Raw genomic sequence first — 18286 nt, 5'->3', positions numbered from 1 at the left:
TTTTTAAAGTTAAATGACCAAAACATAAATTTACTAGTAGTTTTAATAAACTTGAATGCAATTTACCCAATATTCTTAACACCCAAAGGATCAAACTTGCAAGATTCAGACAAATAAAAGAAGTCACCTCAAAATGACATGATTTTTTTGAAAGCACCCAAATTTCCCTTGAATCTCGCCTATAAAATTCCCTTCTCTTTCCCAATTCTCTTCCTTGTATTATCCACTCTAAGTTAAAAAGGACCATTTTGTAATTTTTTAAATTTAAATAACTAAAATATAAAATTATTAATAGTTTAATGGCCTATCTTGTTTATATTAAACCAAAATTCTATGGATTAAAGTAATTAGTAGTTTCGTGTATAATAGAGATCGGATCAAATTAGTTATTTTATTATTAAATGGATCAGTTTCATCCCTATACTCTTAAAAGATTCAAATAAGCCCTAGTTGTAATAGCATTAATGTTTACGGTATAAAAATGTCTTGAAAATTATTGAAGTTCAATTACAAATAAAATATTTTATTTTACATAATTATAAAAACTTTAAAATTGTTAATTCTGTTAAACTATAAATTATATTTTTTAACCAGTTGATGTTAACTATATTACGATTTGACATTATTTGATTGTTTTAGGGTAAACTACGAGTTCCTTTGGATGGAAGTTTAGCTTCCTTGCGTTTATTTGGTTTTTTTTTATCTCACACTATAGTATCGTTACAGAGGGGCCCTACATTAGTAGTCACCCAACTGTGATTTTTTTTTCCTCTTTGGTCACTCAACTATGAAATGTTACAAATTGGTTGTCCAACCATATTTTTTCTTCTTTTTTGGTCACTCAGCTATAAAAAGTTACAAAATAATCACTCAACTATTCAATTTTATATTTTTTAGTCACCCAATTATCTTGGACTTTTGGAGTTTCCTTCTCGTAAGCCAGTTGGTGATAAAAAAGACAAAATTGAAGTTGGGTGACCATTTTGTAACTTTTCATAATTAGGTGACAAAGAATGAAAAAAATCATAGTTGAGTGACCATTTTATAACTTTTCATAATAGTGTGACTTTAAATTTTTTAAAATTTTAAATTAGTAAAGATAAAATTACCTTTTGGCCCCCTAAAAATAATATAAATTTAATTTAATCATTTAAAAATTATAAAGATATAGACTATTCAAATGGTGAAATTATATTTTTACTATCATAAAAATTAAAATTCAATTTCGGCCTCCCCTAAAAGAATTTTCTACCTTCACCCTTAGCTGAAGGTAAACACCCATCCAAAGGGGCTCTAAATTAAATCACTTATTAGTAAGGAAACTAATTTGATCAGCTTCCTATAATATAGGGACCTCTAATAGAAATCCACCAAATTCTAAACACCCAAAGGATCAAACTTCCAAGATTCAGACAAATAATAAAAAAAATCCCCCAAAAAGACATCTTTTTTTGTTTTCAAAGCACCCAAATTTGCCTTGAATCTCGGCCATGGAAACGAAACCAAGCTCTAAAATTCCCCTCTTTTTCCCAATTCTTTTCCTTCTATTATCAACTCTAACCCAACCCTCATTATCATCATCAATCGACACCATCATCATCAATGGCAAAGACCCATCAATCTCTTTACGGCGCCGTATTCTATTAGCTTCTCAAAGGAACAACAAGATGAACCAGATCCCTAATTGTGGCGAAAGGGTGTCGAGATCTCAGTGTTTACAAAACCCAAAGTGTCGATGGTGTCGTAGTGAAGCTCTTGATGATATGTGCTTTAAAAAAGCTGAAGCTTGGCGATTGCCTCAACAGGTTTTTCTTTGTAATTGATATTCGATTTTAGTTTATTTGTGAATGAATTTGATCTGATTTATGATATGTTTTTTTGAAATTTTTGTACTGTTTGATTTGGTGATTTTATGTGGATGCTTTTGAATTGATTTAAAATTTTGGGGGGTTTTAGTGGAAATTTGATGAATTTTGGGGGGTTTAAAAGCTGTTCTACACTTAATAGAATTCTCTTACACTTTGCTTTAGAGCCTGATTTCAAGTCTTTTTGGCTTATGATGTTTCTGTAGATCTATGTAGCCATTTGATGTTGTCGAATTCAAATTTAGTAATACTTTACTAGGGTAGTTCGTAAATCTTATCCAGTTTTTTTTTTATATTTTTATATTATTAAATTAGATATTAATTTTAATATATATGGAGTTTGGGTAAAAAATTGGTAATGAACTTAATTAAGCTCAAACTTGAATGATTCGTTATATCTTAAACAAAGCTTAAGCTTAAAAAAAGATGTTCAATCGAACTTGAGTTGAATATCGAATTTCAAATTTTAAGTCGAGCTCAAGCTTGACAGTAGGACTCCACCCCTAATCATGTCTCACTTTTCACATGGTGCATATAGGAGTTCAAGAAAGAAAATAATGGTGCTATGGCTAGAGTAAGGAGCATCTTTTCTTAGGGTTTTATTGCAGGGGAGTCAATTCCGAATTAGTCAAAATGTCTCGTAAATCGAAACAAGAAAATTTAGGTTCCATTTTGATATAAATTTAGTCGGTATCAACTTGTATTAATAGGTTTCACTCGTATTATTCGAAATATAATGTATTGAAAAATTGGAAGAATAAATGAATTTTTGGATCAACTAAGCCCTCTCAGGGATTTGCTTAAGAATAAAAATGAAGAATTTCATGTAAATATTATGGAATAAGATTTAATTCTATTAATGGGGATCCCGTAAATATGTCTAGGGGTGTTTAAATGATCAGTTGAATCGAATTGGCATTAATCGAATTAATTGAATTGTATAATCTTTTAATTGTTAATCGAACCGAAATACTTCGGTTAATTCGATCAGTTAATCGAATTTACTGAAATTTATATGTTTTTTTTTGTTTTGATTAAATTAAGTATAAAACATATAAAAAATACATTGAAATTAACCTAAATATATGTTTTTGTTTTGAAAGTTAACTGAATTAATCAAATTAACCAAAATATTGTCTTTTAATACTAGATAATTAAAAACGCTACCTAAGTCTTGAAATTAACACAATATATATTATTAAGTTCGATTAATTATCCGATTTCAAATCGAATTAATTGATAATCGAAATTTTAGAAAATCCTTAACCGACCTCCGGCCGAACTAAGTTTGGCTACTGACTGATTAATCGAATTAGATCAGTTCGACTGGTTAATTCGGTTTTAACCGATGTTTGAACACTTCTAAATATATCCATTTCAAAAGTAGAAAGTTTGAAACAATTGAAATTTATTTTACATGATGCCACCTAAAATATTGGTGTCACTGATTCAAAATTTTTTTTAAAAAAAGTTGGCATGTTAGGATGTGTGCCGGTGAGTCAAATCGCAACAGTGGTACCACTTGATAGGGTGGCCGCATCAAATTTTGTATTTTAAACCCGCTCCCCAATAAGAAAAACAAATCTGTTATTATTTATCCGTTCTGAAATAAAACGAGAGGGGAAAAAATCTTAAGTTTGAAACAATGACAAAAGTCTCAAACTTGGGTTCCTAAATCTATTCGAAATCAAGATTGAAGATTAAGAATATTTGCTTTTCATTTCCGAAATCAAGTTTGAGTTGATAATATTAGTTTGTAATTATTTTTTACATAATTTCATTTTATTTTACTATTATGTATAATTATGTGCCTATATATTGACAATAATTTCTAGTTTTACATGCAAATCGCTTGGCATTGTTGGAGCCTCGAAGGAGGATGTCCAAACTACTCTACAAATTTTTAGTTTCGTCAAATCCGTGCAAATATAAGGAGATGCAACTTGTAGAGAATGATGATGTGGAGACTATGATCACACTGCATTGCTCGCTTGATAACGTTGAACCAGTTGAGTTGTTTGCTGAGTTAGCAAGTGTTGAGCCGCTACAAAATGTCACTCCATTAAATCAACAATATGGAATTCATGACCCGTATACAAAGTGTAACACCCTTCACCTGATTCAATCGTCGGACTTGAGCTACGGGATGCTACCAACATTACTAGAGCAAGTCACATTCAAATCTCAATAATAAATCATCCACAACTTAAACCTAATAGAATGACCAATAACAAAATTTAACCAAATAATAAAATATTTGTAAAACCCCAATTCCTTATAAAACCATATGTTGAAACTCAACTTTTACAAGTCTAACCATCTTAATGGACCAATCTCTTATATTATTATTACTTTTTGGTGGATTACAAGAGGAAAATAAAACTCTAACAGTAATATGATTAACGTGACTCAAATTCATACCACATTTGGAGCGGTAAACATCCTGGCCATCAGGCTAACACACTAAATTCTCAATCTCTTATATTATTACATCTAAATTATGAGAAACAGAAAAGTAAACAAAAAATAAAGGCAAAAATAACTTCATTATCATGTGAACAAAAAAGGAAATTTTACTTTTCAAATCTTAATAAAATTAGATAAGATTGAGATTAATAAAAAAAAGCATGTTTTTTTTTTCCTTGTAATAATTAGTTGAGATGATCACATGCTTTTTTGTTTCACATGTATTTTAATTGAAGCCGCCTTGAAACAGTCCATGTGTGATAAATGATAATATTTTTTTAAGACTCGGATTATTCGTTCAAATTTAATTTGTAAAAATTTTTGAGAAATTTTAGTAAAGTATTGAAATTATTGTGGATGGTAATTAAAATATTCGAATTTATAATATTTGAATTTGTAAAAATACGCTTCTAATTTGGATCTCGAAAAAAAAAATTATTCCCCGTGCTACATTTTAAATATGGTCAGAATCTAATTAGTTCGGCATAAAATTTTTCAAGAGTTGAAAAAAATTATTATACCATTTTAAATTAACGAAATTTTTTTTTTCATTTTTAAGAATTAAGGACTCTGCATGCTGTCCCTAGAGTTGTTTTATATATCCTAAAATCAAGCAATGGAATACTTAAATATGAATCACTTGATTAGATAAAATTATTTAAATTTGACTCGATAATAATCTAACTGAATTTAAATTTTTTAAAAATAAATTCGGATTCTGATAATAATTACATAATCTCATATGTAACTACAACAACAAAGTTGAATGGTCAATGGTACTGTTAATCTACAGGATCTTATATATATATATATACCCTTTAAATTGTTGTTGAAGAACAAAAGCATTTTGTGTCACTGATTTTCTTTGTTTCTATTATCCAACAAAACTTAGCAACCATGAATGAAATTTGTAGTGGCGATGAAAATCATGTGGTTCTCAATGTTTATGATGAACCCAATAATCATAATCATCCCCCATCATCCAAAAACAAAGATTCTGAAATGGTCTTCTCCATACCTTTCGTGCAAAAGGTGATGTATGTATGTATATATATGTATATATTGGAGGGGTTATATCTTTCGAGAGAAGTCTTCAAAGTATCTTGAGGACCTGGTTTACAAAGTTGGAAGCACCTTGACTGTTCGTGGGCACATGGCCACCCATTAAGGGGATGTGAGCCCATGTTTTGCCCTCGGTGGGGTGGGTGGCTGTGCGTCTATGTATAGCTGAGGTGATCCCGGCTCCGTGAACTAGGTTCTCAAGGCAGCCATTCACTATAAGTTGACTGTTGATAGAATACCTTCGATTATTGAGGGATCGATTGACTATCTGATGGAAGGCTTCTCCCGATTGACTATCTGATGGAAGGCTTCTCCCGAAAAAATCAATGCCCCTCAACAGTATGAATGTATGTATGAATGAAGATTTTGTTTTTTGTTTTTTTTTTTTTTATAATTTTGCAGGTAATGGGTGAGGTATTAGGCACATATTTCCTAATATTTGCAGGTTGTGCAGCAGTGGTAGTGAATACAAACAATGACAAAGTGCTTACAAATCCTGGGATAGCCATAGTATGGGGATTAGCTGTAATGGTGTTGGTCTACTCACTGCGTCATATATCGGGTGCTCATTTTAACCCTGCAGTCACCATTGCTTTTGCTACTTGCAAAACCTTCCCTCTCAAACAGGCATGTGCTGCTATCCATCATTCATGCATGGGGTAGAAATTTAATTATAATTTTTTCATGGATCAAAATATAAATTTATTATGTACTGATTTATAATTCCATCATTTTTAAGGGATTAAAATGTATTTTTACTATATATTAATTTATAGATTCTTTATTTATAAGAAAACTGAATTTTTTTTTTATTTTTGGAGGTCAAGCCCCTGGATGCCCTCCTTCAGATTCACCATTGTATATACATACATATCCAATGGTTGATATTTGATATTTGGTTTTTTGTTATATTAGGTGCCGTTTTATATATCGGCTCAAGTTGTTGGATCGACGATGGCGGCCGGGACACTTCGGCTTTTATTTAACGGACCGGATGATGTATTCGCCGGAACAGCACCGCAAGGGTCGGATTTGCAAGCGTTTGTGATAGAGTTTATTATCACTTTTTACCTTATGTTTGTTGCATCCGGTGTTGCCACTGATAACAGAGCTGTAAGTTTGTTTATACCTTTTTTCTTATACCTTATGGTTTCTTTTATTCATTATAAAAATGCTAAGGTTCAAAACCAAATCGGTAGAGTGATTCATTTTTAGCAAGGATGTTTGAACCAGATCCGACCGGTCAATAGGACTAAGTTTTTAAATTTTAATTTTTAATGATTTTTAATTGATCTGGTGACTTGATCGGTTTGACTATCGATTCGATTTAAAAAAAAATAGTTTTTAGTTGCATGAACCGACCAGGCTACACCCATATTCACCTTATCATTTCTTTCATCGAAACGTGCCAATTCCTATATGTATATGGAAAACTTGTCCCAAATTAATTTTATCATAAGAAGCCAAAAATCTAATACCCAAACTCAAAAACCTTAATCCTGGATGAATTGGACCTAATTACTTTAAACTTGAAACAACTTGAACTTTAAATTGACCCAAACTCAAAAACCCTAAACTTAGATAAACTAGACTTAGTTACTTTAAATACAAAACAACCCGAATTTGAAACGAAACTAAATTCAAAATGACTTAACTTTTTAAAATCCGAAATGGTGTAATTTATTTCATTTACCATTTGTTTTTATATGTAGATCGGAGAACTTGCGGGACTCGCCATTGGCTCTACCGTTTTGCTTAATGTATTGATTGCTGGGTATGAGCTTTGTCCTTAAGCATTCTTCATAAAATATTTCTAGCAAAGGTCTCTGGTTTTTAGGGGCGAATTTAGAAAAAAAATAATTTAGCGGGACCTGGATTTTGTTATAATCTTTTTATAGATTAAAATATAGGTTTATTATGTATTAATTTATAATTTTATCATTTTTGAAGGGACTAAAAATAAATGTTTTTCATTTTTAAGGGAGCTAGAGTGCAATTTTACAATATATTAATTTATAATTTCTTTATTTTGAAGGGCTAAAGTGCAATTTCACAACCCGAAAATTTTTGGAAAATTTCATTTCTAGGTTTAAATTTGTTGAAAATTTTGCATTTTAATTTTTTTTTGAAAATTAATTAATCTCTTTTAATTTTCTGGGAAATTTTCATTAATTTCACAAAAGTTTTAAAAATTTTAATTAAATCCCATTTTTTTAAAAAAAATTTAGTTAAGTCTCCCAAAAGTTAATTCTAAGAACCATCACTCATCGTACTAATGATATTATATCTTACTCGACAGGCCGATCACCGGAGCATCGATGAACCCAGCAAGGAGCTTGGGACCTGCAATTGTGTCGAACCATTACGAAGGAATATGGATATACGTTACGTCGCCGATCATCGGAGCAGTGTCGGGTGCTTGGGTTTATAACATGATGAGGTTGAATGACAAACGGGACATCACAAAAAATGTTTCTATCTTCAAAAGTTGACCTAATTGTGCTTAAAATAATTTACAACATCTATTGTACAAATGTAAATTGTTTAATTTATAATTTTTTTTAATTTAAACCATATTTTTAATCTATTTTGTTTGTAAATATTTGGTTCATTTGTTTATATATATTTTTAACAATCTCGTTATAAGTTCTAATTATATCTGCTTTTTTTGATACAATATTTAAAATTACCCATAGCCCTCACTCCAACTCATAAATAGAAGGGTAATACGCTTCAGCATACTTAAACTCACGTCTTTCTGTATTGGCAACAATGCACATGTCAATCGAGATAAGATTCAACCGACTATTAAAATATATGTTGAATATGAGTATTTTAAGAAAAGTAAAATATCCAAATAATATATACCATGATTGATTGTATTGTCTAACCATCATATTTTACTAAGTCTTGTATTGCATCAAAATAATGTGAACTAGAAAAGTAAAAAGCAAAAAATAACTTTACATCCTTAATAAGATTTAGAAAAGAACAAAACTTGATAAGAATAAGATTTAACAAGATCACATGATTTTATGCAATTGGTCCAACGATTAAACTACTAATTCATCGAATCAATTAGTTTTTTAACAGTTTCATCGGTTCAGATAATTTTTGGCCTAATTAACTTAAAGCTTTTCTCTAGACCGGTACCTTAACCAATTTCCAATCCAATCAGTCTGGTTGGCCTATGGATGTGTTTATTTGCAGCTATTTGAAAAACATAGTGGACTTTCGAGTTTTAACGAAGCTAAAGGCTGAGAGAAAAAAATGAGGAAAAATATACAAGTGTCACATATGAGTATTATTTTGTTTAGAGTTTTTAATGTATTCAAAATGACCTTAGATGATCACATCTCAGTACCCAAATATTATGTATACATCATGGATTAAAAAAAATTGTTGAAAAAGAAGAAGCTAACATGCCCTATCAAAATTGAAGTGAGTTTGTATGCAAATTATTTATCACCATGAAACCCTACATTGCTTCAAATCCAAGCTTTTCATCGATTCTACGTAGATCATTTACCGGTAGAACCGGTTGTTTTCCTTGTTCCCGGAACGAGAACACATCTACAACAGACTGACATAAACAATAACTCCGAAACAAACAACATGATGCTAACCCAAATGAATAAGGTTTTTCTCCAATACCATATAATTCTTTTGATGAAAGGAAGTTTGGATTCGAGGACAAGGGATGCACCGTAGAGGTCAGGGATACCAGAGCCCGAACCGTGTGCCGGTCGTTGTTCGAGCACTACCTTTAAGCAAGCGGTGGGCTCGGTGCCTTGGTTCAAATCTTTGAGTTTCACATTCAATGTTTGGACTTCAGAGATAAAGCCAGTGACTAGTGGTACGGCCTTGACTAATGTTAAAAGAAGGCGAATAGGTAAGCTTTTAAATCTCATCATGCATGAATGGCTTGAACTGTCAAGTGTTTCACCCTTAATAGAGATGAAATCTGTCCTTACCTTAAAAAAAATAGTTGCATAAGCATTCATCAATATTGGTACTCGAGCCAAGCTCAGCTCGAGCTCGACTCGAAATTTAGGATTCGAGACATTATCGAGCTACTCCAACTCGAGCTTGATTAAGCTTGATCGTATTCAAGCGCTAACTTATTCGTACTTAAGCTCTTTCTATATGATAAGAGTAAAAACATAATTCATTGTACAACAATTTATTAAAATGAAAAACTTGATTAGGCTAATAAGCACTCAACCAATAGTTTGAGTTGCTTGAGGTCAAACTTGACTTGATTATTAACAAATCGAATTTAAGTTTTCCATGAGTCGAAATTGAATAATTTATAAACACCACTCTCATTTACACCTCTACAGTTTTTTTAAAGTACTCGCATTGAACATTCGTTTTCAATGCATATTTTAACATGGGTATGGTCATACGATCTTCCAAGAACTCTCTAAATATATGAGAAAATATGTCAATATTCAAAACTCATACCCGATTTCGAGTAACATAAACTTCAGTTACCTAAATAGACTCTAATTAAACTTGGCAAAGAGGCTGCCATTAACCTACGGGGCATGCTTATGCATGAAGAGAAATTTTGGAAATAACGTAACTTAATAAGTTTAACCTTTTTTTTTTTTGAGAATGGAATTTTAAAATTTAAAAACTAAAGGAACTAAAAAGATCTCTCCAGTCCCTCTCAATTTTGAAAGTGAACAACTAAGGACAATTAATCACAACATTAATGTTTTCCATCAACTATAGATTTTTTTATTGGTATTATAACGAATTTAGCCCTCAAAGTTTACACTTTTTGTCAATTTGATTATAATTTAACAAGTTTATCCCACAACATTTGTACAAATGTTGAGGTTGAATTTTTCAGAATTAAGGCTAAAACGGAAAAATATGTAAACACCGAAGGCTAAATTTATTATTATACCAATCAAAATTATGTACAATTGACAGAAGACATTTATGCTGTGATTAATTATCCTTAATTGCTCACTTTCAACATTGACAGGGATTAAATTGCTCCAATTCTTTTGAGAGGAACCAATTTGCTCAATTTTGAAATTGAGAGGGGTTAGAAAGGTCTTTTTACCGATTAAAAATAACCAAATTAAAGTATAGTGACTACACCTACAACTTTTTATGTCGTGATTAATTGTCCTTAATTGCTCACTTTCAACATTGACAGGGATTAAATTGCTCCAATTTTTTTGAGAGGAACCAATTTGCTCAATTTTGAAATTGAGAGGAGCAAGAAAGGTCTTTTTACCAATTAAAAATAACCAAATTAAAGTATAGTGACTACATCTACAACCTTTTTAAAAGTAAAGGGACTAATAGCATAATTTAACTAAACACAAATAAACAACATGAACGTAAGAGGAAATTTCAATTTCATACCTGAAACATCCCCAAATTCCTGTTGTAATCCGATTCCGGCAATGTCAAAGAAACAGTAACCTGCAAATCATGAAAAGGAGGTATAATTGGAGAACCTAAATTCTTCCCCAAATCCATCTTCTTCCCCGTACATCTCACCCCACAACCAACAGCAGCACAGGATATAATAGGAACATAAGCAACCGGACTACCCTTTGTATAATCAAAATTCAAAGTTTCTTTAATCTCCAATGGTTTCTCCACTAAATACCTCATTAAAATCCAACTAATCACAAGTGATGTAAACAATAACCCACATAGAACAAACCCTAAATAAGCAACCCACAGAATTCCCCTCCAGGTTTTGAAAATGAGCCGCCCACAAGGTGAATCGAACCATAATTTGATCAATTTTGAAATCAAATAAGCTTTGATTTGTTTCAATGGTCTAAAAGGATCGATTATTAAGATGATGCAGTAACTCAATATTGATATGGGATATGTAATGGATCTTATAATGAGTTTCAAGAGGAAATAGATTGGGTTTATGACTAAACGAGATGTGAAAAATAGTAAATTCCAGGTAATGCGTATTGGGTCGGTGAGTTCGGGTGAGTTATGAGCTCGAGCGGCGGTGATGGTTGATTCGAGGTGCGTTGACTCGATTATCTCGGAAGAAGAAGAAGAAGCGGCATCGCTTGGTTTCGGATCGCGGCAGAATTTGTATGTTTTCGAATTGGTTTTTTTTACGAGCGAATCTACGGCGGGTTCTTTGGAAGTGGTTCCTTGGCGGGAGAATAACCGGTTACGGAGTGTAGATGATAAGGCTGACGTGGAAGGATCTGATTCGCCGACGGTGACGGAATTGTGTGACGGAATGTCGTCGGAGATTTGTTCGATTTCATTGTTGTTTTGGGATTCCATTCGAGCATTGGCGACGATATAATGCTTTTTTTTTTAAAGAAAAAAAGATTATTGATAAAAATAATAAATAAAAAAAATGAAAATAGTTACATGTAAAAGAATTCACATCGGAATTGTCGCGAGTACAAGAGCTTGTGGATTCAAGTGTATTAAAACACATTATCAAGAGAAGAAACAATAAGTTATTTTTTAAGAGAGCTAAAATTAATTTTTTAATTTTTAATAGCTTATATCTTTATAATTTTAAAGGATTAAATCAAAATTTTATCATTTTAAATGTCAAAGTGCAATTTTACTTTCAGTAATTTAAATTTTTAATATTTTTAGAGAGCCTAAATGGATAATTTTTTATTTTATGGGAAGGCAGGGCTTCTGCCATCCCCCAAGATACGCCACTAGCATTATCTTTCTGAGGAACTATAGGTAATTTTAGCCATTGCATCAAAAAGAACATATATGATAAGAACCTAAAATTAATGTTCAAAAGAGATTAAATAATATATAATCGTATCAAATCAAAATTCATGTCTTTTTATGATTCATTTTTCTTCCATTTTCACCATTGATTCAATCCAATTCTGAAAACTAATGATGAACAAAATATTTTAAGAAAATAAAAAATTATGTTAAAAAAATTGAAATACCATATAGGATTATTGTAATTTAGAGTTTCATAATTTCAATTGCCGTATTGGATTCCTTCTCAATTAAAATTATACATTAATTACTTTCGATAAACGTACATTCAAAACCGACTTGAATTTAATCAGTTGATTCATATAACCATATTTAATAAACGATAACGAGTAAGTTCGAGATTCGAAACCCAATACTGACAATATCTCCCTTCGGAACAATAATTTTGTAGACTCGCATGTCCTAGAACAACGACACTAATGATTGAAACTAAACATAAAACAACATAAATATAGTGTGAAATCATATGAATAATATCTATTATTCATGGTAAATTTGTTGATCGCTGTCGTCAAAGCTGAGCGAGACGGCGGATATCAATTGGATAAGCATCGGACGGCTTCTGAGCATTGTACGATCTCCTTCCGATGATCACATTTGCAGCCTCAGTTGGATGGAAAGCATCCCAAAACAAGTACTCATTCCTATTCCTACATGGCCTTTGTAAAGGCAAGCAAGTGATTTGTCCGTTGTTCCTCCCAACACCACAACATCCAGCATTTGTTACCCTAAAACCTGAAACATATAGACGAATAGCACCATTTCGTCATGTCGGAATCGATAGTGTCGATAAATTAGGATGGCAAAACCCAAATTGCCGAATGGATTCAAGGGCTAATCCAAAGGGGCAGGTAGGGTCTTGACTCACTAGATAATATGGGAAAATTCAATTTTAGACGCTTTTTATTATTTAGTAATGCAATTTAATCCTTTTAGCATAAAAAATCTTAAGTTTGCCCCAACAAGTTATATTTCTATCTTGGCCCCTCCAATAAAAGATTCCTGGATTCCCCCATGGATGGATTTTTACAAAAAATGAATATGGGACAAGATGATTTTTTTTTTTTTTGCGGTGAGCATGGAGCGGTTTGGTAATTACTTATCCCACTCTATCCCACTCCACTATATAAAAATACTCTTTTACCTTTTATATAAGTATAACAATTAAAGGGTAAAAATGTATTATAGATGTCTTTAAAAGATTGAAAATATTAAAAATAACTAGCAAAAATTAAACCAAGACTCGGCAGTAGTGGTGCAATGTGATTAAATTTTGGAGGCCTAATTAAAATTCTCAAAAAATTTGAGAGATCTAATTAAAAATTTTCAGAAATTTTAGTTTCATTAAGAAATTTTAAAAAAAAGGGATCTAATTGAACTTTATAAAATTTTTGAGAAAAATTAATAATAATTTTCGAAATTTTAGAGGGTTTAGTTAAAATTTTCAAAACTTTGTAGAACTTAATTATATATTTTTTAAAATTCTAGGGCCTAAGTGAAATGTTCAGACATTTTGAAGGACTTAATAGTATTTTCCAAAATTTTCTTATGGAACGGTAGTGAATTTGACATTAACACTCGTCCTGCTCCATTGTTATCCCTATTATAAAAACCGAGTTAACATTTTCGTTTTCGAGTTAGCATTTACCGTAAGCCGAAGGATTGCTTGTGATGTCTTGAAAAATTCCGTAAACATCAATGTAGATGAACTTTGCATCAGAATTGGCATTGTTGAATTGATCAACGAGTCCTTTAAGCTTGTTGTTGAAGATCCTATTTGCAGCATTGATTCTTTCAACACAAGTTCGACCATCTCGGCTGTTTTGAGCCAATTCATTCGGGCTGCACCCGATCTGACCTAAGCCAATCAACACGAACTTCCTAGCCCCGTAGTTGTACAAAGCCTAGAAATTAAAAAAAAGAAAAAGAAAAAAGAGAAACGTTAATGTCCAAAAATGATTTCATATCGACTAGTCAAAGATCAAGTTATGTCTACCAAGGCATATTTTGTAATAGGGTGCAATTCGAAAATACTAGAGATCCCATTATAGATTTCTACAGGTCTCAGTGAAAATATAGTCCGTACCCTTATTTAGGAGATTAGTGTTGATCGGGAGAAAAAACGATTTCACATCGACTAGTTAAGAATTGGAAGAAAGGGCAACCTACATCTAATTTTAGGATGCTTCATTGAAACGAGCACGATTTTTATCTCCAACGCAAACAATATCTTACAACGAACATGGTTCAAATGTGTAAAGATGAACAAAAAATACTAACTCGAAGCTACCGAGTATGTAAGTTAAATGAAGAAAAAATGATCTCATATTTCATTATAGTGGAGGATCTTCGAACTAAGTTTGAGGGGTAACTAAAATTTTCAAAAATTTAAAAGTTTAGTAAATTTTTTTTCAAAGAAATTGGTGTCTAATTAATTTTTTTTAGATTAATGAGAATTTCAAAAAATAGAAAAGAAAAGAGTTCAATTAAAAATTTTCAAAAAAATTAAAAAGTATAATGAAAATTTTCAAAAATCTGAAGATTTAAAATTTTCAACAAATTTCAAACCAAAAATGAAATTTTTCAAAATTTGGAGGGGTAGGCAGGGCTTGGCCCCTTTAAATTGGAATTTTTCTATTTTAGACCCTCAAGATCTATAAATTTACATATTAATCCCTAATTAAATTATAGTTTGACCATCCAAAAATAATAAGATTTTGATTTAATTCTTCTAAAAGCAGTAAAAATATAAGTCAATACAATGGTGAAATTGTATGTATTTTAACTCTCATAAAAACATATAACATAATCCCGCCCCAAAAAAAATTTTGACTTTGCCTCTGACTAAAGTAGATAGTAATTCTATAACGAACACGGTTCAAATATGTAAAATCGAATCGGAACAGAATACAAACCTGAAGTTGCTGAGTATATTGTTGAATAAGAACATTAGCATATTGTTCAGGGTTATATCGCCTGCTGGTAGAGTAAAAAAGAGGCATGAAATAGTTGTTAAGGTAATCGTTGCTACCAAGTCCAATGGAGTAAATACATTTGCTCAAGTAATTTGCTGCATTAGCTTCACTCCCAAGCAAGTTCACCACTTGTGAAACTGTTTGCCTATAGTTTCTAACTTGCCCACTGAAACTGATCCGAGCTCCCTGCAGTTTTTAAAATCTGATTAGCATGGGTTGGGTTGGATCGATTCGAGTTTTAAAATTTTGTTTGAGTTATTTCGGTTTGGGTCAAGTCCGGGTTTGGATTACTTCGGGTCGTTATCTTGTTGCGTTTTGATTGTTTCAAGTCTAGGTTAAGGTGAGTTCACATTATTGACTACTAATGGAATAATTTGAGTTGAGTCAAATTTGGGTTGAAATGGACATGTACAGTGCGTTGGCTTTTTTTTTTAAATCGGGTTTTGGAATTGGTCTAATGCTTCAATTAGTCAAGTCAAATCTAAAAAATCCCCGCCCGCCAAGGTAAGTACAAAATACCCCTTATATATAATATTACTTTAAAATATATGATAAAAAAATTTATATTTTTGTTTCCTCTAGTAGTTTGGTCAAGTTGGATTGATTCGGGTTTTAAATTTGTTTGAGTCATTTTAATTTAGGTTGGTTTTAGGTTTAGGTTAATTCAGGTTGTTTTAGATTTGAGTCATTTAAATTTTGAGTTTTAGGTCTGGGCTAGGTGAGCTCAAGTTGTTGACTATTAGAAGTCTCAACTAAGTTGAGCCGGATTTAGATTTGAGTTCGGAATGGACAAATACGAATGGTAAAAACCGAGACTCTACAGAGTCTAACTCAACTCAATCCAATAGGATCAGAATTTAAAAAAAAGGGTTTCGTGGTGGGTCTAATTCTTTAATTGATCAGATCGGATCGGGTTTAAGGAAAACACACCCTATCCCACCACAGGATAATTATCAAAATATATTTTTATATATAAAATGTTAGTTTAAAATATACTAGATTTTGTCACTTGAAAGAAAATATTGTACGTTAAAAATATTTTCTTTAAAATTTTTTCAATAATGAATATAGATGGAGTGGTAACAAATTTGCATTCCAATCTTTCGATTTTTAATTTTTAATTCTTTTATTTAAATATGATATAAAAATGTATAAAAAACAGAAATGTCATCATAATAATATAAATTATAATTTAAAATATTAGATTAGATAATAATAAATTTTATATTAATATTTAAAAATAAAAAAGTGTGGCATATCGAATCGGAGTTGAAGTTGGTATATTTTTTTTTTCAGGTTAAATTCGAGACGAGTAAATTAATATTTAATTTCAGATCAAGTCGGATAAGATTATGTTGGAGCCATATCGGATCAGGGTTGGGGTGGCAAAAAACCGCCTTGCCCTGCCCCGTAGCAATCTCTATGAACAAGTGTATACAAAAATTACCAGCTGTTGTCCAGTCTCTTCTCTGATTCCGGCCGCGGCTGATGCATAGTTAACTCCTCCGAGGATTTGTCTACCTCTAGCGGCGGAGTAAGGAGGAATGTAATTCTCAAAGCCCAAAAGTTCAGCTATACATTAAAAAAATAATAATAACATTAAAATTAAATCAAATATAATTAATGGAGAGCAATCGGTTTAATCAATCGATTTTTTTAATCAAATTTAATATGAGAAAACGAACCCAACCGACTTTAGTTGAGAAAACTGACCAAACCAAATTTTGGATCAGTCGATTCAGTCAATTTTTTTTATTAACACATTAATTTATAAATATATACTATAAAATATAAATATATTTAAAATAATTTAAAATTAATATAAAATAAGTCATTGGTTCGATTTCAGAATTTAAAAATCGATAATTAATTAAATTGTTCAATTAAATTGAGATCAAAATCGACCAACTCGCCCCACTCAACCAGATTTCAAATACATGAAATCCGGGCAGTAACATAGAAATAAACATTAAAAACCAATGATAAAACTCAAGACAGATTTTTCAATGAGTAGTTCCGTCGAACAGATGGAAAGCTCACCAATGACATCGACTGTGGTTTTGCCATTAGAGAACCTTCCAGTTGGTCCATTAGGGAAATCGATTCCATAAGGCATGTAATTAGCTTTCGCTAATGACGATAATCGATTATTGTTCCCATTATCAACTAATGAATCACCGAAGATGAAGTAACAAGGAACTTGAGGTGCGCCATTGATGAACCCGAAGCTCAAGCTTAGAAGTACAGCCACCCCAAATAGCACACACAGTTTCACCATTGTTACTATGAAATTGAAGCTTGAAAGAAGGGAAGAATAGAAAGAATGGTGGAAATGTGTGGGGAAGAATGGCGTGTTGTGAGGTATATAGAGAAATGGAGAAGGAGATATGATGTGAAGACTATGCAATGATCGCCATGCAAATAATTTTGCTTTTACAGTTGAAGAAAGTAGGTTAAACGCATTCATTACACGCGGAGTTAATGTGAGAGTCTATCTCACCTTGTCGGTCCATATACATATAGATATATAGATTACGACATGCTGAGATTCGGGATGAAAATTTGGATAAAGGTAAATAATACTATATTAGGGGACGTCTCGATTTTATTTTGGTATTGGTATGTATTGGTATCGACATGTTTCAATGTATCTTTTCAGGTTTATAGATGTTTTTAAATATTTTTCAGATATAAATTTTTAGTTGGTAAAAGTACCATAAAGGATATATATACTAGAAGTTAAATTTTATTTTGTCCCCTCCACTTTTAAAACGAGCAAATTAGTCTATGTATATTAGATTAAAGATCAAATTGGTCATTTTCTATTTAAAAGTTCATCCATTTGTACTTCGAGCCATTTCAACATATGAAATCATACGTGACATAATTTAAAATGAAAATTTTAAAGAAAAGTAAAATGTTGTTGCATAAATTTTAAAATTAAAAATTAAAAATAAAATAAAATCGAAAAAAAATGAATGATAGTTTCGTTAAAAGCTTCAAAAACCTCAAAACTGGTATTTTTATAACATTATTCATTTTTACAATGTTCATTTCTCTTTATATTTTTCCTTTTAAATTATGTCACATAAAATCAAATGTTTTATTTAATGGTTAAATTAACGATTTGAGTAATGGAAGGACCTTATT

At 31.3% G+C, this 18286-nt stretch overlaps 3 protein-coding genes across 4 annotated transcripts; 1 reads left to right on the top strand and 2 right to left on the bottom strand.

Moving 5' to 3' along the window:
* The first annotated feature begins 5165 nt into the window (after positions 1 to 5165).
* On the top strand, positions 5166 to 7980 carry LOC107961529 (aquaporin NIP1-2). 2 transcript variants are annotated; one of them, XM_016897641.2, is made up of 5 exons: positions 5167 to 5363; positions 5796 to 6020; positions 6309 to 6506; positions 7106 to 7167; positions 7693 to 7980. In XM_016897641.2, the coding sequence occupies exons 1-5, from the start codon at positions 5229 to 5231 to the stop codon at positions 7883 to 7885; spliced, it is 813 nt and encodes a 270-aa protein (XP_016753130.2). In that variant the 5' UTR covers positions 5167 to 5228; the 3' UTR covers positions 7886 to 7980. The 2 variants fall into 2 exon arrangements, with proteins under 2 accessions (XP_040972325.1, XP_016753130.2); XM_041116391.1 differs by lacking the exon at positions 7106 to 7167 and having other exon boundaries at positions 5166 to 5363.
* A 594-nt stretch (positions 7981 to 8574) lies between these two features.
* LOC121230875 (seipin-2) lies at positions 8575 to 11718 on the bottom strand. The gene is made up of 2 exons (XM_041116389.1): positions 10782 to 11718; positions 8575 to 9367 (listed from the first exon to the last, which is right to left on the bottom strand). The coding sequence occupies exons 1-2, from the start codon at positions 11682 to 11684 to the stop codon at positions 8915 to 8917; spliced, it is 1356 nt and encodes a 451-aa protein (XP_040972323.1). The 5' UTR covers positions 11685 to 11718; the 3' UTR covers positions 8575 to 8914.
* A 722-nt stretch (positions 11719 to 12440) lies between these two features.
* On the bottom strand, positions 12441 to 17634 carry LOC121230876 (GDSL esterase/lipase At1g29670). The gene is made up of 5 exons (XM_041116390.1): positions 17177 to 17634; positions 16584 to 16708; positions 15077 to 15322; positions 13810 to 14065; positions 12441 to 12896 (listed from the first exon to the last, which is right to left on the bottom strand). Exons 1-5 carry the CDS (start codon positions 17601 to 17603, stop codon positions 12673 to 12675), a joined length of 1278 nt encoding a protein of 425 aa, XP_040972324.1. The 5' UTR covers positions 17604 to 17634; the 3' UTR covers positions 12441 to 12672.
* Positions 17635 to 18286: the final 652 nt, after the last annotated feature.

This window comes from Gossypium hirsutum, chromosome A06 (assembly GCF_007990345.1).
Source record: "Gossypium hirsutum isolate 1008001.06 chromosome A06, Gossypium_hirsutum_v2.1, whole genome shotgun sequence".
NCBI lineage: Eukaryota > Viridiplantae > Streptophyta > Magnoliopsida > Malvales > Malvaceae > Gossypium > Gossypium hirsutum.
Note: the sequence above shows the minus strand (reverse complement) of the source record. Positions and strands in the feature narration are given on the sequence as shown.

What these genes read in the sequence shown, in the direction of transcription:
- LOC107961529 (XM_016897641.2), top strand. Translation starts at nt 5,229, where the DNA reads ATGAATGAAATTTGTAGTGGCGATGAAAATCATGTGGTTCTCAATGTT. An exon ending in CCATACCTTTCGTGCAAAAG is followed by an intron (nt 5,364 to 5,795) that starts GTGATGTATGTA and finishes ATAATTTTGCAG; the next exon opens with GTAATGGGTGAGGTATTAGG. An exon ending in AAACCTTCCCTCTCAAACAG is followed by an intron (nt 6,021 to 6,308) that starts GCATGTGCTGCT and finishes TTGTTATATTAG; the next exon opens with GTGCCGTTTTATATATCGGC.
- LOC121230875 (XM_041116389.1), bottom strand. Translation starts at nt 11,684, where the DNA reads ATGGAATCCCAAAACAACAATGAAATCGAACAAATCTCCGACGACATT. An exon ending in GGAATTTGGGGATGTTTCAG is followed by an intron (nt 9,368 to 10,781) that starts GTATGAAATTGA and finishes ATTTTTTTTAAG; the next exon opens with GTAAGGACAGATTTCATCTC.
- LOC121230876 (XM_041116390.1), bottom strand. Translation starts at nt 17,603, where the DNA reads ATGAATGCGTTTAACCTACTTTCTTCAACTGTAAAAGCAAAATTATTT. An exon ending in AACCACAGTCGATGTCATTG is followed by an intron (nt 16,709 to 17,176) that starts GTGAGCTTTCCA and finishes TTTAATGTATAG; the next exon opens with CTGAACTTTTGGGCTTTGAG. An exon ending in AAGAGACTGGACAACAGCTG is followed by an intron (nt 15,323 to 16,583) that starts GTAATTTTTGTA and finishes TAAAAACTGCAG; the next exon opens with GGAGCTCGGATCAGTTTCAG.